The following is a 16,923-nucleotide window of genomic DNA, read 5'->3' as shown; positions in this document are numbered from 1 at the left end:
GGAATTTTTTTGTCATTTTTGGTCAAAAATTTATTTCATCAAAACCGCTTGTCTGACAGCTTTGATATTTGGTATACAGGTCCCTAGGGATAGCCCAACTTGGATTTGTTCAAATTGTGATGAAATAAGCAAATCTGTATTTTTAAGGAATTTTTTTGTCATTTTTGGTCAAAAATTTATTTCATCAAAACCGCTCGTCTGACAGCTTTGATATTTGGTATACAGGTCCCTAGGGATAGCCCAACTTGGATTTGTTCAAATTGTAATGAAATAAGCCAATCTGTATTTTTAAGGAATTTTTTTGTCATTTTGGTCAAAAATTTATTTCATCAAAACCGCTCGTCTGACAGCTTTGATATTTGGTATACAGGTCCCTAGGGATAGCCCAACTTGGATTTGTTCAAATTGTGATGAAATAAGCAAATCTGTATTTTTAAGGAATTTTTTTGTTATTTTTGGTCAAAAATTTATTCCATCAAAACAGCTCGTCTGACAGCTTTGATATTTGGTATACAGGTTCCTACAGATAAACTAAATATGATATACAGAATATATGATGAAATCTGCAATTTTGTATTTTTGGTGCAATTTTTGCCATTTTTGGTCAAAAAATGTGTTTCTCAAAAACTACTTGTCTGATGCCTTTGATATTTGGTATACAGGTTCCTGGGGGTTCTCTTAGTGTGATATAGTGAAATTTGATCTTCAATTTTTGTATTTTTGGGTCAGTTTTTGCCGTTTTTGGTCAAAATATTTGTTTCTCAAAAGTTACTCATGTGATAGCTTTGATATTTGGTATACATTTTTATACATAATTATGATGAAATCATCAATTTTGTATTTTTGCAGCTAATTTTGCCATTTTAGGTCAGGCCATCCTGAAATGAGCTATCAAAGATCTCAACCTTCTTCATCAATACATATGTCACAAAACGTTGCTCTCTTCATAACACAGCAGAGCTCTGTCGACCATTGGGTCGTTTGTTAGCTCCCATAGCCATATGTATATATGTTTACAAGTTTACATTTTATTGAAAATCTCAATAGCCACTGAGCAGATTAGATGAAAAATTAGCATGTAAGTACTTTGGGCTGACCTGAAATGATTGTGCACATCTTGGGTCAGTATCTTGGACTTGCTATTTTTCATGAATTTTTTTGTAATTTTCTCCCTTTTTGGTCAAAAAATCTTCTTCTCTGAAACCACAAGTCTGATTGATTTGAAACTTGGTATGGAAGTGCATAGGAGTGACCTTTCTCAAATCTGGGCAAATCGTGGTGAATTTTTCATTTTTGATCAAAAATTTTTTTTAACTCTGAAACCACACGTCCGATTGAGTTGAAACTTAGTGTAGAGGTTTTTACGGGTGACGTCAGTAAGATTTGATCAAATTCTGGTGAAATTTGTATAATTTTATTTTATTGGGGGAATTGTTTCTATTTGTGATAAAAAAATCTTTTAGCTTGATTTTAGCTTGTTTTGATAACTATATGGGAGCGACCAGTGACATTGTCACTGACGTAATTTTTTAATCAAACCATGTGTAGGATGTTAGTGAAAAATTATAGTTACTGTATCAAGAGTGTCTCTGTTACATTTGGAATTCACTGACACTTCAGAAAGTATAGGGCTACGATAACTTAAGAGAGACCTTACCATTCATCCAGTCTGCACACTGTCACTGAATATCTGAGTGTCACATATGACATCTACATGCATCACAAAAATTTCAAAACAGACTTCCCATAGTTCATGGAGCAGTTTATCAACAAGCATTTATTCCCAATACACAAGTGGACCATATAAAATGAAATTGGCTAAATGCGTATGGAACAACTCTTGTAACTCACTCTGCTGCCCAGGTTGTAAATATGTAACAACTGTTGGATGCTACATTCTGGAATCAGATGACAAGGCTAGACACAAAATCCAAAGACCTTCACAAAACAATAGAATGAATTTATGAACACATCGCCATCATCAGTGATGCCATAGAAACACGGATTACAACATTCTTATCCCGAGCAGCTGAAGCTGCAACCATCTCCCAGTGAATAACATGGTTGATACCCCATGACAACACGGCTAAAAACATGGCTGTTTTTCCTTCACAACATGGCTAAGAACATTGCTGCTTTCCATGGCAACATGGCTCAGAATATGGCTGCTTCTCTGTGGTAACAGGACTCAAGACATGACTATCACTATGACAACAAGACCTATAACACAGCTGTGGTTGACAGCTGTATTTCACATTGGATTGCTAAGACACAGCCTGTTTCTCAGTAAAAACTCCAGCCTTCAATATTTTGAACTCAATAGCCGACATAAATGGGGTACAATTCTAGCTTATCTAAACCCAAGGGAACATCAAATGACTGACAAAATTGTCTGAATATTCACTTATATTTCACCTTTTATGGTTAAAAATTGTGAAATCTTGGAGTAAAGGATTTCGGCCTTTGTTTCAACAGAAGAAAGAAATGTTTTTCCAATCAAACCTGGGATGTATCTTTCACAGTGCAAGCCAAGTAGACAGAACATTAACTCACTCAATCTCTGAGAAGGTTACTGAAAGATGTGTTGTTTTAATAGCTTAACATACAAGTATCAGTACTGTTTAACTCAAAACAAAGATTACAGACTTTCCTTCAAGTGACATTGAGACGCTGCAAATGTGCTGATGACTACATTGTAAAATAAATGATGAAAACTTACTGAAAGTGCATGAACAAAAACTGACCAAAAAATTTTTGTAAAATTTCTTGAAATATGAAGAGTACTGTGGCTGAGTCAGGAGCAAGCCTTAATCTCAACAAAATTGTAAAACATTTTGCAACAAATTTTCACCTAAATGTCCTGATAAGCTGGCTGTTCCAAATTGTTTGTGGAGGACACTTTCTAACCGAACTTGATGAAAGAACAGATGCTTCTATGAGCACATGATTGACATTATAATGGAAGAGAAAAAGCAACAATGCAATCACAGAAAGCTTTCTCAATCAGGCACAACAAGTTCATCTTTTGATGGGCCTGTTTTTAATATCATTTCTACATTGGATTGTGAACATACAATTTTGACAAAATAAAAATATAATATTTAAATATCATTTTAAATGTGAATATAATGGTTTGATATCCAGGACAATGGCATTTTTATAACGAAGATGTTTGACAGTGTGCTGTCAACTCTTTTTGCGTCAATTTGAGAATATTCCTGAAATTTTCTTTCATCAGCCGCCATACCAGAAAATGTGAGCATGAACCTTGTAGCAATATCAGGATCTATGATGTAATATAATTCAGTGTACATACATTCAAGGTCACTTAAAATTCAGACTTTCACTGACTTTCTAAGCAATGTTCAAGGAATTCTTACTGTCCACAGTTCTTTTTTCGGAGTATCATTCTTACAAAATATCATTTTGTATGTATCACTATACATATCATTTTTATGATACCATGACCGATTGTATCGTGATTGGAAAATCTTGGCTGGCTTATCAATTTTTCAGGACTCAATTTCATTTTCCATGAGTTTTCAAGGACTTTCCAAGAGCACATAGACCCTGTACATGTAATGTTTCAGAGTCAATGAGAACACTGTTGAGTCTGTGGCACAGGCTGATGGACATGTACATTCCAGTGAAATCATTGTGTGATGCAAAGTTCATGCACAATCACCTGTGTAAGAATGCAGAGTCACAGGTATGTGTACCTTGACATTGGGTCCTAGGGACAATATGGAGATACAATTGATTTATTCTCAGGACTATTACCCGACTTGTAATTTTATTCAACGCATTGACACCTTTGCACTGAACTGAAAGCATGATGACAAATGACAATTTCTTGGAAAATTTGGTTTCATTTTTGAAGCTCCATTTGTGGTGATGTATAACACTAGTATTTAATTGAGTGTGTGCGCCATGAATATCTATTTTCATCATTTCAGTAAAATATGAGATATGGTCCGCGCCACTATCAAACATTCATATACTGGCATGGAAAATTGTACAGCAATGTCACAAAGGTGAATTTATCCAATAATGGATCAGTCTGCATCAGTTACATCCTTGTACACTTCAAAACTCAATACATTTATTGTGTTATACACAGAGACATTGATTCAGTCTGATGCTAGGCATAACAAATTGTGTTTCAGTTAACATGCCCTTAGGAAAAAGAGTGGGTCAAGTAGCTGGAAACATATTTTTTATTTGGCCTTATTCCTAAAACCATAAAAAACTGCGGAAGCAAAACTAGAATTATCTCTTTCCCTACATACACACAAATGCCAGTTATACAGATACATTATAATACATGAAAATTCTCTCATGTCAGATGGACGTTAGTCCTCGTTTACAGTATTAAATGTGGAACTATAATTTGAACATAAAATATTGCAAAATTTTTCTCATCTTTCAAAATATCTACACAAAATATCTACACATTGTTTGATTTGTTTTGAAGCTGACAGGTCAAGGGGAAAGGTCATTGCTACATAATATTAAATCAAGATTTTGCTGAAATTTTGAAAAAAATTAACATTTCTTTCTTCAGTAAAAAGTGATTACACATGTATTGAAGTGGTAGGAAATCAAATCTGAGACAAAGTTTGAGTAGTGTTTAACTCAGTCAGTATTTAGCCTGGTGAAATCAAAAACCTGTAGTTAGGCTGTTGAATATGTGAAACCTCCAGATTTCCTGAAATTCCTACTTTCTGGTACTAGAACACATCTATGCAGAATCAGTTATTTTTCCAATACTTATTTTTATTACGACGGTCAGCAACGTATTCTGCAAACTAATTCCCCAAAAGCCAATCCACTGAGATGAACTTCCTTGAATGACAGGCAACAGATGCATACAACCAGGACAGAGAGGTGAAAATGGTTGGAGGACATTTGAAAGAAATATTTTCACACTGTGTACAAAATCAGTTGGGTTGTCTATGTACAATTCATGTTTGGACACTAGAATGCTAGCACCTTGACCACTGTAACTAAGAATGTCAGCGTTGAAATGGTAGAAGCCTTCGACTTTATAATCTGTGGTATACAGGGAGGTAATACTATAGAGAATTTGCCTTCACAACTTCGAAACTTTACAAATTATTGTTATTTTATTGGAAGCCTTTTTAGTTGACACGATGTAAACCATTTCAGCCTGTGAGAGGATGACAGCTACTTTCACTTATCATCCAATCCTGTGAGAGAAAACAAAAGACTGTGTGTTATCTGTGTGTTATCTCATCTCTGATTGGTTGAAGAGGCCAATCATGCAAAACACTCCCAGAAATATATCTCCTCAAAATATATGAACAAATAGGAAAACACTAATAATAATAATAATACTAATAATACTACGCACCATAATCTGTATATGCAGTGGTAATTGTTTATTAAAGGGCTGCATCAGGAAATCCACAACATACTACCATATTTGGTTTTAATTTGTGATATTTTAAAATTGACACAGTTGTAATTTCTTTATGAAAGATATCAAGATAATACATACAAGTTCAAGGGAGTATAGTATGAAAGTTCATCGATCATTGAACATGTCAACCTGAAGGAATGCATGAGTACACAAAAAGCTCATTTTACTATGATGTCTGCAGTCCAAATCACTCAACATCCGTGCCTTATATCTTTGCTGTTTGAAAATGTTTTGCTTTACTTACCTGCTTGCTTTAGTACTAAGAAAGTGAGAATATCTGATAATGACACAACACCTATAACATGTTCATTTTTGTCGACCACAACAAGCCGATGAACCTGTAATACAAAATATACAAACTTTGTTAACAAGGTATGCTCATTACATGTGACTAATGTAGACACAATAATACTCAACAGGCAACAGAAAATATAATGCTATTTGCATTACTGTGTCTTTCTGCACACTCATCTTTGTCAGGCTCATATTTATAACATCATCTTAAAAGAGTCAAATACAGCACAATAGTGACTGTCACTCATTAACTTTCATACAAATACTTATTCAGTGAATTAAACACCAGACCTTTGAAAAGAGTCACTGTGTTCCGCTAAATTAAATTTAATCAGTTCTGCTTTGATTTCACATCCCTTCACTTCATCATCAAAGATAAAATCTTTATCAAAGATGAACATGGCAAATGCATGGCTTCATTTGATTAGTTCATCTGTGGAGCTAAACACTTTATAAAGGATACAACCTCCATGAACAGACAGGCTTACCTCAGCATTGACTATTCTTGTTACTATGGTTGCGAGTGTTTCCGTGGGAACACATTTATGAACCCCTTCAAAGTAAGTTTCTCTGTGTTGTAATGCTTGTTTTATTGAAATGTCCAAGTTGTTGTACGTCTTTTCTGCAGCAAGATTCTGATAAACAGGAATAGGAAGGAATAAATTATCATGAAATGCATAAATACTGACTGATTTACTGTAGCAATGTCTTTCTAAACCCTTTTCATTCCATTTCACTTATACATAGGTGCAGTCCACCTTTCCCCTTGAAAAAAATATTGGATGTACTAAACGTCTGATTGTGAACAGTATCTCTTCAAATATTTATGCATTAGGTTTGTATTATAGAGCTATATGAATGTCACATATATTCAAATTTCCAAATGCTTCAGAAAAATTTCATTTTCCAGATTGTGCGCAGAGGTCAGAAAACCTTTTTTGAAAATGTCTCTGACTCAACATTTGAAACATCACTCAGATATTTGAATAAAGCAGTGAAAAAAGCCCATGGTACATCATTTATCTCATGCAGCCATACTCTGATGTTTTGATGAATATCAACTATATGGATTAGAAATGTATGTACCACAAGAGATACATGTCTTAAGATAGAACGCACCCTCAGGGTCACATGATCAGACTCTCAAATCTTTACAACGCTCTCCTGATCCTACCTCTTGCATGGCCTTAGTTTTGAAGCTCATTGATTTAAGTAAAATTTTGACCTTTTTATTTTTGTGAAAATTGAAATTTAATTTTCTTCCATGAAGTTAACATAGGGATGGCAGCCATTATCAGAGCTAGCGATATTTGATAGCGATATTACATTTCCATTTTTTGGTAGAGTTTTGTTTCAAATTACAAGTTCTTGACTGAAGCAAGAAAAGCAAAATTTCATTGACTCATCTCCTCTGACAAGTTTGTAAACTTGATCTGAGTATGAAAGAGTGTGAAATTCTTGCCTGTATCGGCAGATAGCTAATAAACTCAGCTTAATGTTTCCGTTTGGAAAGTTTGAGCAGAAGTTGAAGTCTTTTAATTTCTAGGTGCATGCTACCTTGGTGCGTAGAAATATATTGATCATGGCCAAAGACTGCAATAAACTACCTTGAACATTTGTCTTACACTTTAATAAAAGATTGTTTGTATTCCCACTAGTGTTTTAGAATCTGCATGTCTTTTCTGTGGACTCGACATCTACATGTACATAGTGAACATCACATGACAACTGTGTTCAATTGTGGCAATGTTTGCTTATGATTCACTGTGGTGTTTTGTGATGAGGGATGTTTAGTTTACTTACGATAACATCAAATTTTGAATAGACGTCAACAACTCTACCCTGTTCATCTAATACTGGTAACGCTGATACTCTCCTCTCAATGAAAGTTTTCAATGCTATAATCAAAGGTGTATCTGGTGACGCCTGCAATGAATAACATCAGTGAATGCTTGTCACTGAAGTGAGTTACAGTATAATACAGGGTACACATACGCCCTCTATGGTGATGGTATGTTTAGTTTTGTGTAAATATGCCCTCTGTCATTTCCAGCAAACTTCACAATTCTGTTCACAAAATGATCTTCCACATTATCAATCTGTGTAATAAATCCAAAGAGAGGCAAAAATTGTGCCTTCTCTTGTAAGTTCAAGTCTCTAACAAATTACAACACCATGGTTGAAGTTGAAATATTTGTGCAATTGCAAAATGGGATTTCTGTCTGGCGATGAAAGCTCAAAAGTTTATGCAACGTCAGTTCAGTAAACACACCCACATAATAGCAACTGCTCAAATGATATATATTGTAAAAACAAATTGTTAGGATCATCATAGGAACACAATTTACAAATCAATATCCAGTCCTTCACTTGAATGCACATCTACATGAATAATAGCACATAATTGAATCCAACACTGAGAGAGACTTACAGTTGCAATATTCCTGTATGTACCGATGCCGAGATCTTCCAATGATTTATTCATAAATTCTGGAAGTTTAATTTCATGGACCTGTCAGAAGAAATCAGCAATTAAGATTAATTGTGAATTTTACTTCAGCCCCAGTGTTCACTTTGTAGATTTTAGGCAAAATAGTTATGATGTGATTTTAAGATCCATAAGGTGTACATTTTTTTATGTATCATAGATGCGCCTAAAAACCATGATTAGAAACTCAAATCGATCGGTACAAAGGTGGCGAATTACATGAAGACATTTGTGGTGTACATGGAATGTGGTTAAAATCATGGACACAAACAACAATGACAAACAAAATGTCGATGGCAACTACTGACTCAGAGATATTATCTTCAGAACACAATTCACATGGTATATGCAAAATATCCAACCTTAAATATCCTTCTCCATTGGAAGACATTTTAATAGTAATACTTTCTGCAAAATGTCCAGACTCAAATGTTTACTGTTGTTGAGTTGCTTCATAATCACTGTACAATAGAACATACATGTAGATTTTCTGTATGGAAGTGAAATATACCGGTATTACGCCAATTTTCCTGACACAGTACAGTGTAGGTACTTACGTATAGGTAGACATATCGGAGTATTCGTTTATGTGTGAGTATGTAGATTACATTGCCAGTTTGCCTGTCAACTACTGGCAACCTATGAATCTTGTTCTTGATTAGCATACGAATTGCATCAAACAAACTGAAATGAGAATTCACAAGAATTTTCAGTCAAACCTAATGGCTTTTGTAGTCATTACATAAAACTGAATAGACTAAACCATTCTGAATCATAGCTCAAAGACAAAAAGACAACATTTAGAAGTATTAGGCAAGCCACTAAAATGGGTTGATGTCAAATTTTTGCATACCTGAAATACTGTTTCATTTTTACTTGAATCAATTTCCATTGAAAACCAAAATGTTTAGTTTTGCTGTAAGTTAATTTTTATCATTTTACTGATGTACATGTGAACCATCAAAAATATCTATTTTTCATATAAATTTCATGTTTGTTGGGAATATAAAATAGCACTTTTAGCAGAATTTCATTCCAGCAGAGCGGAAAAGCAACAAACAGTAAAAATAATTTCAAGGTAAAATGGTACGTATTTTATTGTAGTCATATACTGTCCACTTCAAATATACACTTTCTGTTTTTTAGCTGTTTTTTTTTAATGCTTTATTGACACCAACAAACATTACATACACTTTCAATGGTCTGATTAAATATTAGCATACTGATACATGCCAGTAGATCTTAGCATCCCTTCATTCCTCTATAAAATATGTGGCATTTGATAATTCATCAAATTCTCTGAAGTTGATGGGATGAACTCTTGGCAATTGTGGTTTGCTGGTTTCATATTGAAATAGACAATACTGATTTGCTACTTTTCACTGATAACATTTACCATTTTTTGGTAAGACCTATATTCAGAGAAATTAGAGTTGATGTATAGGAAAATCTGTTTGCATCTACTGTATATGCCCAGTGTTAATAACACAGCAGCCCTGAATGTTAAAGATCAATGTTACAGCAATTACACGGAATGCTTTCAGGATTCTAAGCAGGAAACATGTTGATGTCATTACACTGAGTCAGAGTATGGTGTTCTTTTACAACATTGGGGAAAAATCAGGGAAGCATACAGACTGATAATATTCTAATTTCAATTCAGATAAGATTTTGTATTGTTAGAATTCAGTAATATGGTAACACGTAATGACATTCAAGTAATTATAAGAATTAAAACAGCTACAGTAATTTCATTTAACATGCTGATTTAGAATGGAAAAGAGCAAAAATAACAGACTACACAAAAACATGGAAAAAATCCTACCTCTCATCGGGTCCAATTGAAACTAAGGGTTTCCCCCTGTTTTGAAGTACATCTGTAAAGAGATACAAGCAATGAACTGTAAGGATGATTTGGACAACCATGTATTGGTTTAATGTAGTTCATTTCAGGCAGAATGTACCTTGGGGACCTCAATGTTTTAGAATGCTTTGCTGGTAAACTGTTTCTGGACACTCATTTTGAAACTTGTGAAGTACATAAAATTTTCATGTCTATTTTTTGTCAAAATTGAAAATTTAATTTTTCCCTGCAAAGTAAATATCGGCACAGTGAAAATTTTGCATTCCACACAACGATAAATTTGGAGTAATTTTGTTCTCTTGTACCAAAATTTGCGGTATGCCCCCTAAATTTTAGTCTTGAATTTCAAAGAAAATGGTTTAAAGCATCCTTTTGGAAAGTTGAGCTAAAGTTTAATTAACTCTTTGGGTCTGAGGCTCATTCTACTGATACCTTATCTGTCGTTTTTTGTCCCTAATTCAGTAATTATGGTGTTGAATTCAAATTCTAAATTTATCATGTAGCTATTTTGAAACATGTTAAAAAATTCTTTTCATCCATTCAGCAGCAAATATTTACTTCACAAGAACACTGATAAGGAAAACTAAAGAAGGATATGCTTGGGAGATGAAATTAATATGAAATCACCAATGTGTATATCTCATGGGACACATCATTCATTTTGTCCGATCAAATCGTGAACTAGTTCAATATATTGATATGCACAGTATCAAAGAGGACTTTATTCCAACACAGGGATGACTGTGTGTACTCTAGATACGATGGGTTCATTCAGAGGATACATTTTATGTGTATTCATTAAAACGAAATAAAATCTACATAGTGAGGCAGCCAGCATCAATATGTCTGTTTCCTTTGGTAAATCTTCAGGGATAGATAAATTACGAGAACACAGACCTACAGAATCTGTCTACTGTTTGTCTCAAAAATAATGTTATTTTAAAGACATACATCGTTCTGAAAAAACCCTTTCCATCATTTCAAGTTTACACAGTTAAATGGATTATCGATAACTTCTTTAAAGGATCTAAACAATTTTCAAGTCAGTGATTCTGCTGCCTCAATGCAGTAGACCACTGATTGTCCTCATGTACAATAAACTTTTATTGAATAATGTATATTAAAACAGGGCAACAAGCAATCCTGAAACATGTCTGCTGGGTGGAAATAAAATTTATGACTGCGAAATGAAAATAAGTGTAGCTAAAAGGACTGTACTGCAAGTATAAAGTACCTTCTGTTTCAAAAAAGCAATATTTATATTCTATATTCATTTCAATCTATATTACGCATTTTTTCTGGATAGCAAACTCAAAGTCAATGATGAATCAGTCATTATATAAAAAGAAACACTGTGACAGGAAGAATAGGTTATAGGTCAGTGAACTATTTTTTAAAAAGATCAATTTTAAAAAAAAAATCAATTTCTCAAAATTTAAAAATGCTCTTGAGAACCCCTGCCACTTGTCATTTAACAAAATTATTTCAATATACAAAGCATTATTTAAAACTATAGAAATCAGCCATATGATATAAACGTGAAATATTTAAAAACAATTTTTAAATGTTCATTAAAACAACAACTGAATATAAAGCACTGTTTCTATGTTCTTTGTTTATCATAGTTTATTCCCTACAGATAAATTATCAGAAATATCTACATGTATGTATGACAACACAGTAAGTCAAGGTATTTTTAACGAGAATAAATATGAATTTCTTGCTAAAAATGTTCCTCAAAACTATGTAGTTTGGGGTTAAAACCAGGGCTAGATACTAAATTGTGGGACTTCTATCCAAAGTTCCAAATCAAAAGCACTTCAAAATACTTCCAAGTAACTTTTCTCATGATCAAACACATTTTGTTGAAATTTTCGTACCTCACTGAATACCTTCAAGAAGATCTGAAGATAAACTGGTATTTATTTCAGAGTACACTGCCAATGAGTTTAATTTCTTGCTAGAAATGAGAATTTCCCCCTAAGGAAATATCACTAGGAGTTTACATCTGTTTTCCAGGACGTTTGGTCTGGACTTGAGAAATATTATACTGGGTGCTAGTACTTTATAACGGCAAGACACAGTCATGCTTTAGGGTAGAAAATGCCTGGGGGCAGATATTTGAACTCTCGAACTTATACAACACATTTTTGGTCTGCCATTTGGTGTGGCTCATTTTGAGGCTCGTGGAGTAAATAAAGTTTTAAGCGGCTCATTTTTGTAAAAATCGAAAGTTTTATTTTCCCGAAATAACACAGAAATGGCTGCCATTTCACTAGTACAAATTTTGCACCATGACCCTAGACTTTTCGTTTTGATTTCAACAGTGAATTGATTCAAAGTTTCTTTGTGGAAAGTTTTATGCAAAATTTTAAGTCTTTTTATTTGGAGGTGCATACTACCTTACAAATGGTTGACCTATGACCTATTCATTGTAGCATACAAAACGACAGCACCTGAATTACCAAAGTGTGATAGAAGGATTTTCCATCATAAACATTTGCACAATACCCATGGTCAAGGTCTAAACCACAAATATAGCATTGCTACATGTAAGATAATCACATCTAGAGGTGCTATCACATTTATTTTCAAAGAAGCATTAGAAATCACGCCATATTGGAGATTGCAAGCTTATAATCATCCAGATCTGACATTCCGTTTGATGTTAAAAAGCTGACATACACAGTACAAAAGAAGTAGCTCAACGTACACAGTACAAAAGAAGTAGATTTTCTAGTAATTCTACATCAGCTAGAAACATGACTTGCAATATTGCGTCATTATTGTTTCAATTATTATATTCTCTTTATTAAAACTGAGGGAAAATTCACATTTGAGCGATGTGATTTTCATTCAAAACATTTTGACATCATCATCTTTACTATTGTAGTAATTAATTCAGTAGAGTTAAATTTACGATGTGCTTTTTTAATTTAACTGAATGCGAATCTTTATATATAAAAAGCAATCATGAAAAATCCTTTACAAATATTTCTGTAATCTTTCGTCCATCAAGAAGATTATCAAAGCCTATTCAATATTTTGCATTGATGGATCAGAGGAATTTGCCATCTTGATTCTGTGACTGATCATTTAAATTACAAATATGTGATCAGAATATGATGGACACTACAACTCAGTGTGGCTGACAACATACTCTGCATACCAGGACTTTAAATATCCTCTCACTTTTAGAGTAAAAAAGTGGCTGTATGAGAAGATGTATTTTGAGTTCTTTTTTTCATTTTCAAGTGACATCTATTGAATCATTTGTTGATGGCCATGAAGGACACTATTCAGATCCAATCTACTTCTTGAAAACAACTAGATTTTCTTAGGGGCCCCTCCAATAGCTTTTTGAAGCAACTACTCCCCCTAGGATTATCTTGACATGCAAAATTCTTTAATATGAGCCTTTCCGCTTCTTCAGTGTGGCCCATTCACTGGCAAGATAAAACTAAAGGGTGTAGCAAATAAAATGCAGCAGTATACCTGATATTCACTCAGTGTCACATCACACATCAATCTCACTTAAACTTTACAATCACAAATATTTCAGTGATAGACTGGGGCTGAAGTAAGACAGGAAAGACCACTTACCCCTCCATGTTTCTATTTTGTGTTCTTCTAATTCATCCATTTTAACCTGGAAAGTAAAATAAGAAGCAAATGACTAAAAGACACAATACTCACATCAGTGTTTCCTACCTCTTGTAATTTTGCCCTTAATAAATTGTATTTCAGTCTGATTTCATCCACAAAATGTTCTCCATTCTATCAATTGATTTCACCGAGACTCTCTCACATCCCCTCACTGGCTATAACACTGTGAAGCTCTCAGGCCCGGATTTTGAGCTGGTGTAACATGGCGTAGCGACCCTTGCTGGCTATGCCAAATTGCAAATTGGCATAGCTAGCCGCACCAGCTCATAATCAGAGGGAGAAAGGGCTAACAGTGCCTAGCCAGTGAGGGGCATGTGAGACAGTTAGGGTTTAATAAAGACAATTTTGATGAAAGTGTGAAATTTACGAGAAAATATCTGTGAACAAAATTACTTTCACCAGCATCAGGTAATAACAAGGAATTGACATCTATAAAGCTTCAATGATGACAGTTAATTAATAAGCTGTCACATTAATATGACATGAATACCAGAATTTAATCCACTTCATACAAACACTCATCAGACTCACGCATCAGACATGTGAAACCTGTCTACTGCTCCTAATTCCAAGTCACTTCACATTGGTGAAGTGTGAGCAAAGCCTGGACAGTACTAAATTAACTGTTTCAGCAAGCTTCACCGTCTGATCAGAATGCAAAACAAAAGAATGCAAAACAAAAGGAGTCCATGAAAAATGTCTTCTCAATATTTGTTTCTTACAAACGTTTTAATTTTACTGTGGGAATTGAAAGGTTATTATCCCATGTATTGAAAAAAACATACATTTCATGTTTTAACTCAAATAGCATTTCATTATTATGTAAGTACCTACATGTACCACCCTGCGTCACATGGACAAGCCTGTACAATGTCACCAGGTACTATAAATATTCAAGTCAAACTGACTATCACAATCCAAGACGATAAAACTATCATGAAGGTCAACAGAATTTTATTCACTAAAAACTAACACACAGCTCTACAAATGATTTTCATGTATTGAAAAGCAAAGGCTGAAATTTTATGGGACCACTTTCCCAGGTCTGTGTACCTTTGGAAATATCCATGCTATTATATTATGTAGACACTTCGTCATTTCAAGTAGTGCATTGCCTAACTACCGTCAGCCATTAAAAGTCAAACCAAGAATGGCCCTTGATCCTGTCATTTTGCACCTCAAAGAAGAGATTTCAAGTGTTCTAACAAGGACCTTTCGACAAAATTCTCACATTTTCTACAGTACACAAATTTACATAATATTTTTACACACACACCGACAATCTGAAATATACGACTTTTGGATACACTGACTGAAAATAAAAGTAGTCTGGTAGCAATGTAAGCTACACATATTTTACAATTCCTTGTTATAAATTCCATTACCAAATCAGTGGACCAGTATTTACAATGATATCATGGCATTTCACAGGCTCTTAGGTCATTCAAAATTCAAGACTACAGTCAAAATCTACGTATACACTAGGACACAATACCAACTACAATCATCATAGTGCTATTTAGGGCAAGTGGCTTCTGTAATGAATATAGCTATGGAAAATACAATAAACCTCAGTGAGACACGGGAATAAAACATGCTTAGGGTTGTAGAAAACATTGTCTCAATCTACATTTCAATTTGTTGTTGTGCATCAGCTGACATTGGTAAAAGTGCCTTTTTTCTGTTTTCCAGATATTTAAAGTGAGAGGTGGGTCTGATTAGATTTCTCACACGACACCTTGTACTAAGATACCATACACTGAGACTTTGAGTATAGCCTATCTCATCTGCCCTCAGGACACACATACAGATATATTAACTCTGATGCTACAGCATTGATGGACCAGTATGGACACTTAACACAGCCTACATTCTACTTGGCTGATGATAAAAACACTGGAAACTGATGCACACACCATAATCAAGTTGTACAGTACAGACACACTATTCACAACTTTCTGTTAAATTTTCTTTATGATTCCTTTGTGGTGAAATTGAGAATAAAATTTTAAATTCAAGTATGACAATATTGGTTTCATTCCACACAAAATTATGAGTTTGATAAAAAACTGAACATATATCATAAAAAAAGTCATACTTACTAAAGGTGATTTGTAATAATATTGAAGAATATTAATAAAGTCTGTAATTGTTAACATTCCTGTAAATAAACAGATAAAGAAGGAAATCCTTGTTACCTGATGGGAATTATATGAAAATAAAATCACAAATTATTTCCTAGTTGATGACAAGTAGGATAAATACAGTGAACATTGTACAATTATCCCCGTGACACAAATTAATTTTCTTAAAGTAATACTAATTATAAAATTAATTTTCTGATGATATCATAATAATTTTTCACCAATAACTGTGAATTGTGCTGCAATAAAGGCAAAATGTTTGCAGCCACAAGGCAGGAGGAAGTCACTTTAAGTTTAGAATCACTCTAAATGGCGTGATGTAGTAGCTGTCAAACAACAGTTAATCCAATGGATGGCACTGCACAAGGAAAAATGACAATATCGGTGACCAAACTGTCAGAATAAAGCAGTCTGGATGAGATAAGAAAATCCTGGATATCGCTGCTTTACGACTATTTCCTCGCCAGGGGAATGCATGATCAGAATATGACATCATCGATGATCGAAGATAATGCAATGCAATAAGTCCAGTCAATATGATTCAATAACAATTTTCCCAAGCAACAGATTTGTGAGACAGTTCTAAACACTGTCTGGATAGTTTATGAAAACACAATCTATCAATTAGCAGAATATGGTCAGTGGCCATCTAACCCCGTAACTACACTGAATGCCTGAAATATCAAGTATTACAATATATTACTGGACACCTTCAGTTTCAGAACATTTCAATGGGATCATATACATGTAGGTGTTCACAATATGTGTGGTATATAGGATGAAGGCAGTCACAAGATTCAAGTTTAAGATGACATTGGTAATAAATGATTCAGGACCTAAATTTTACACGGTGACATTTCTCTTGTCCACAAATGTTACTGTATTGGCGTACCATAGACAGCCCATGGTATTGCAAATGACAGCTCTGGATGTCAACCTACAGCCTTAACCTGCTCAACCCCATTTCCCTATGAACAGGTCCATACTCACCACTGACAACAATAGGTTTGGACAAAACTATGGT

General features: G+C 34.1%; 1 protein-coding gene across 14 annotated transcripts in view; it reads right to left on the bottom strand.

Moving 5' to 3' along the window:
• Positions 1–2,569: 2,569 nt before the first annotated feature.
• LOC139139886 (5'-AMP-activated protein kinase subunit gamma-1-like) overlaps positions 2,570–16,923 on the bottom strand; it is a 76,710-nt gene continuing 62,356 nt past the window's right edge. For all 14 annotated transcript variants that reach the window (XM_070708849.1, XM_070708852.1, XM_070708847.1 and 11 more), the window contains 9 exons: positions 15,858–15,916; positions 13,693–13,738; positions 10,051–10,102; positions 8,783–8,909; positions 8,169–8,249; positions 7,541–7,663; positions 6,226–6,372; positions 5,688–5,781; positions 2,570–5,210 (listed from right to left, as the gene is read on the bottom strand). In XM_070708849.1, coding sequence (XP_070564950.1) covers positions 5,194–5,210; positions 5,688–5,781; positions 6,226–6,372; positions 7,541–7,663; positions 8,169–8,249; positions 8,783–8,909; positions 10,051–10,102; positions 13,693–13,738; positions 15,858–15,916 — 746 coding nt within the window. In that variant the 3' untranslated portion in view covers positions 2,570–5,193. The remainder of the gene's footprint in view (positions 5,211–5,687; positions 5,782–6,225; positions 6,373–7,540; positions 7,664–8,168; positions 8,250–8,782; positions 8,910–10,050; positions 10,103–13,692; positions 13,739–15,857; positions 15,917–16,923) is intronic.

The sequence above is a fragment of the Ptychodera flava genome, chromosome 9, assembly GCF_041260155.1.
Source record: "Ptychodera flava strain L36383 chromosome 9, AS_Pfla_20210202, whole genome shotgun sequence".
Taxonomy (NCBI): domain Eukaryota; kingdom Metazoa; phylum Hemichordata; class Enteropneusta; family Ptychoderidae; genus Ptychodera; species Ptychodera flava.
Note: the sequence above shows the minus strand (reverse complement) of the source record. Positions and strands in the feature narration are given on the sequence as shown.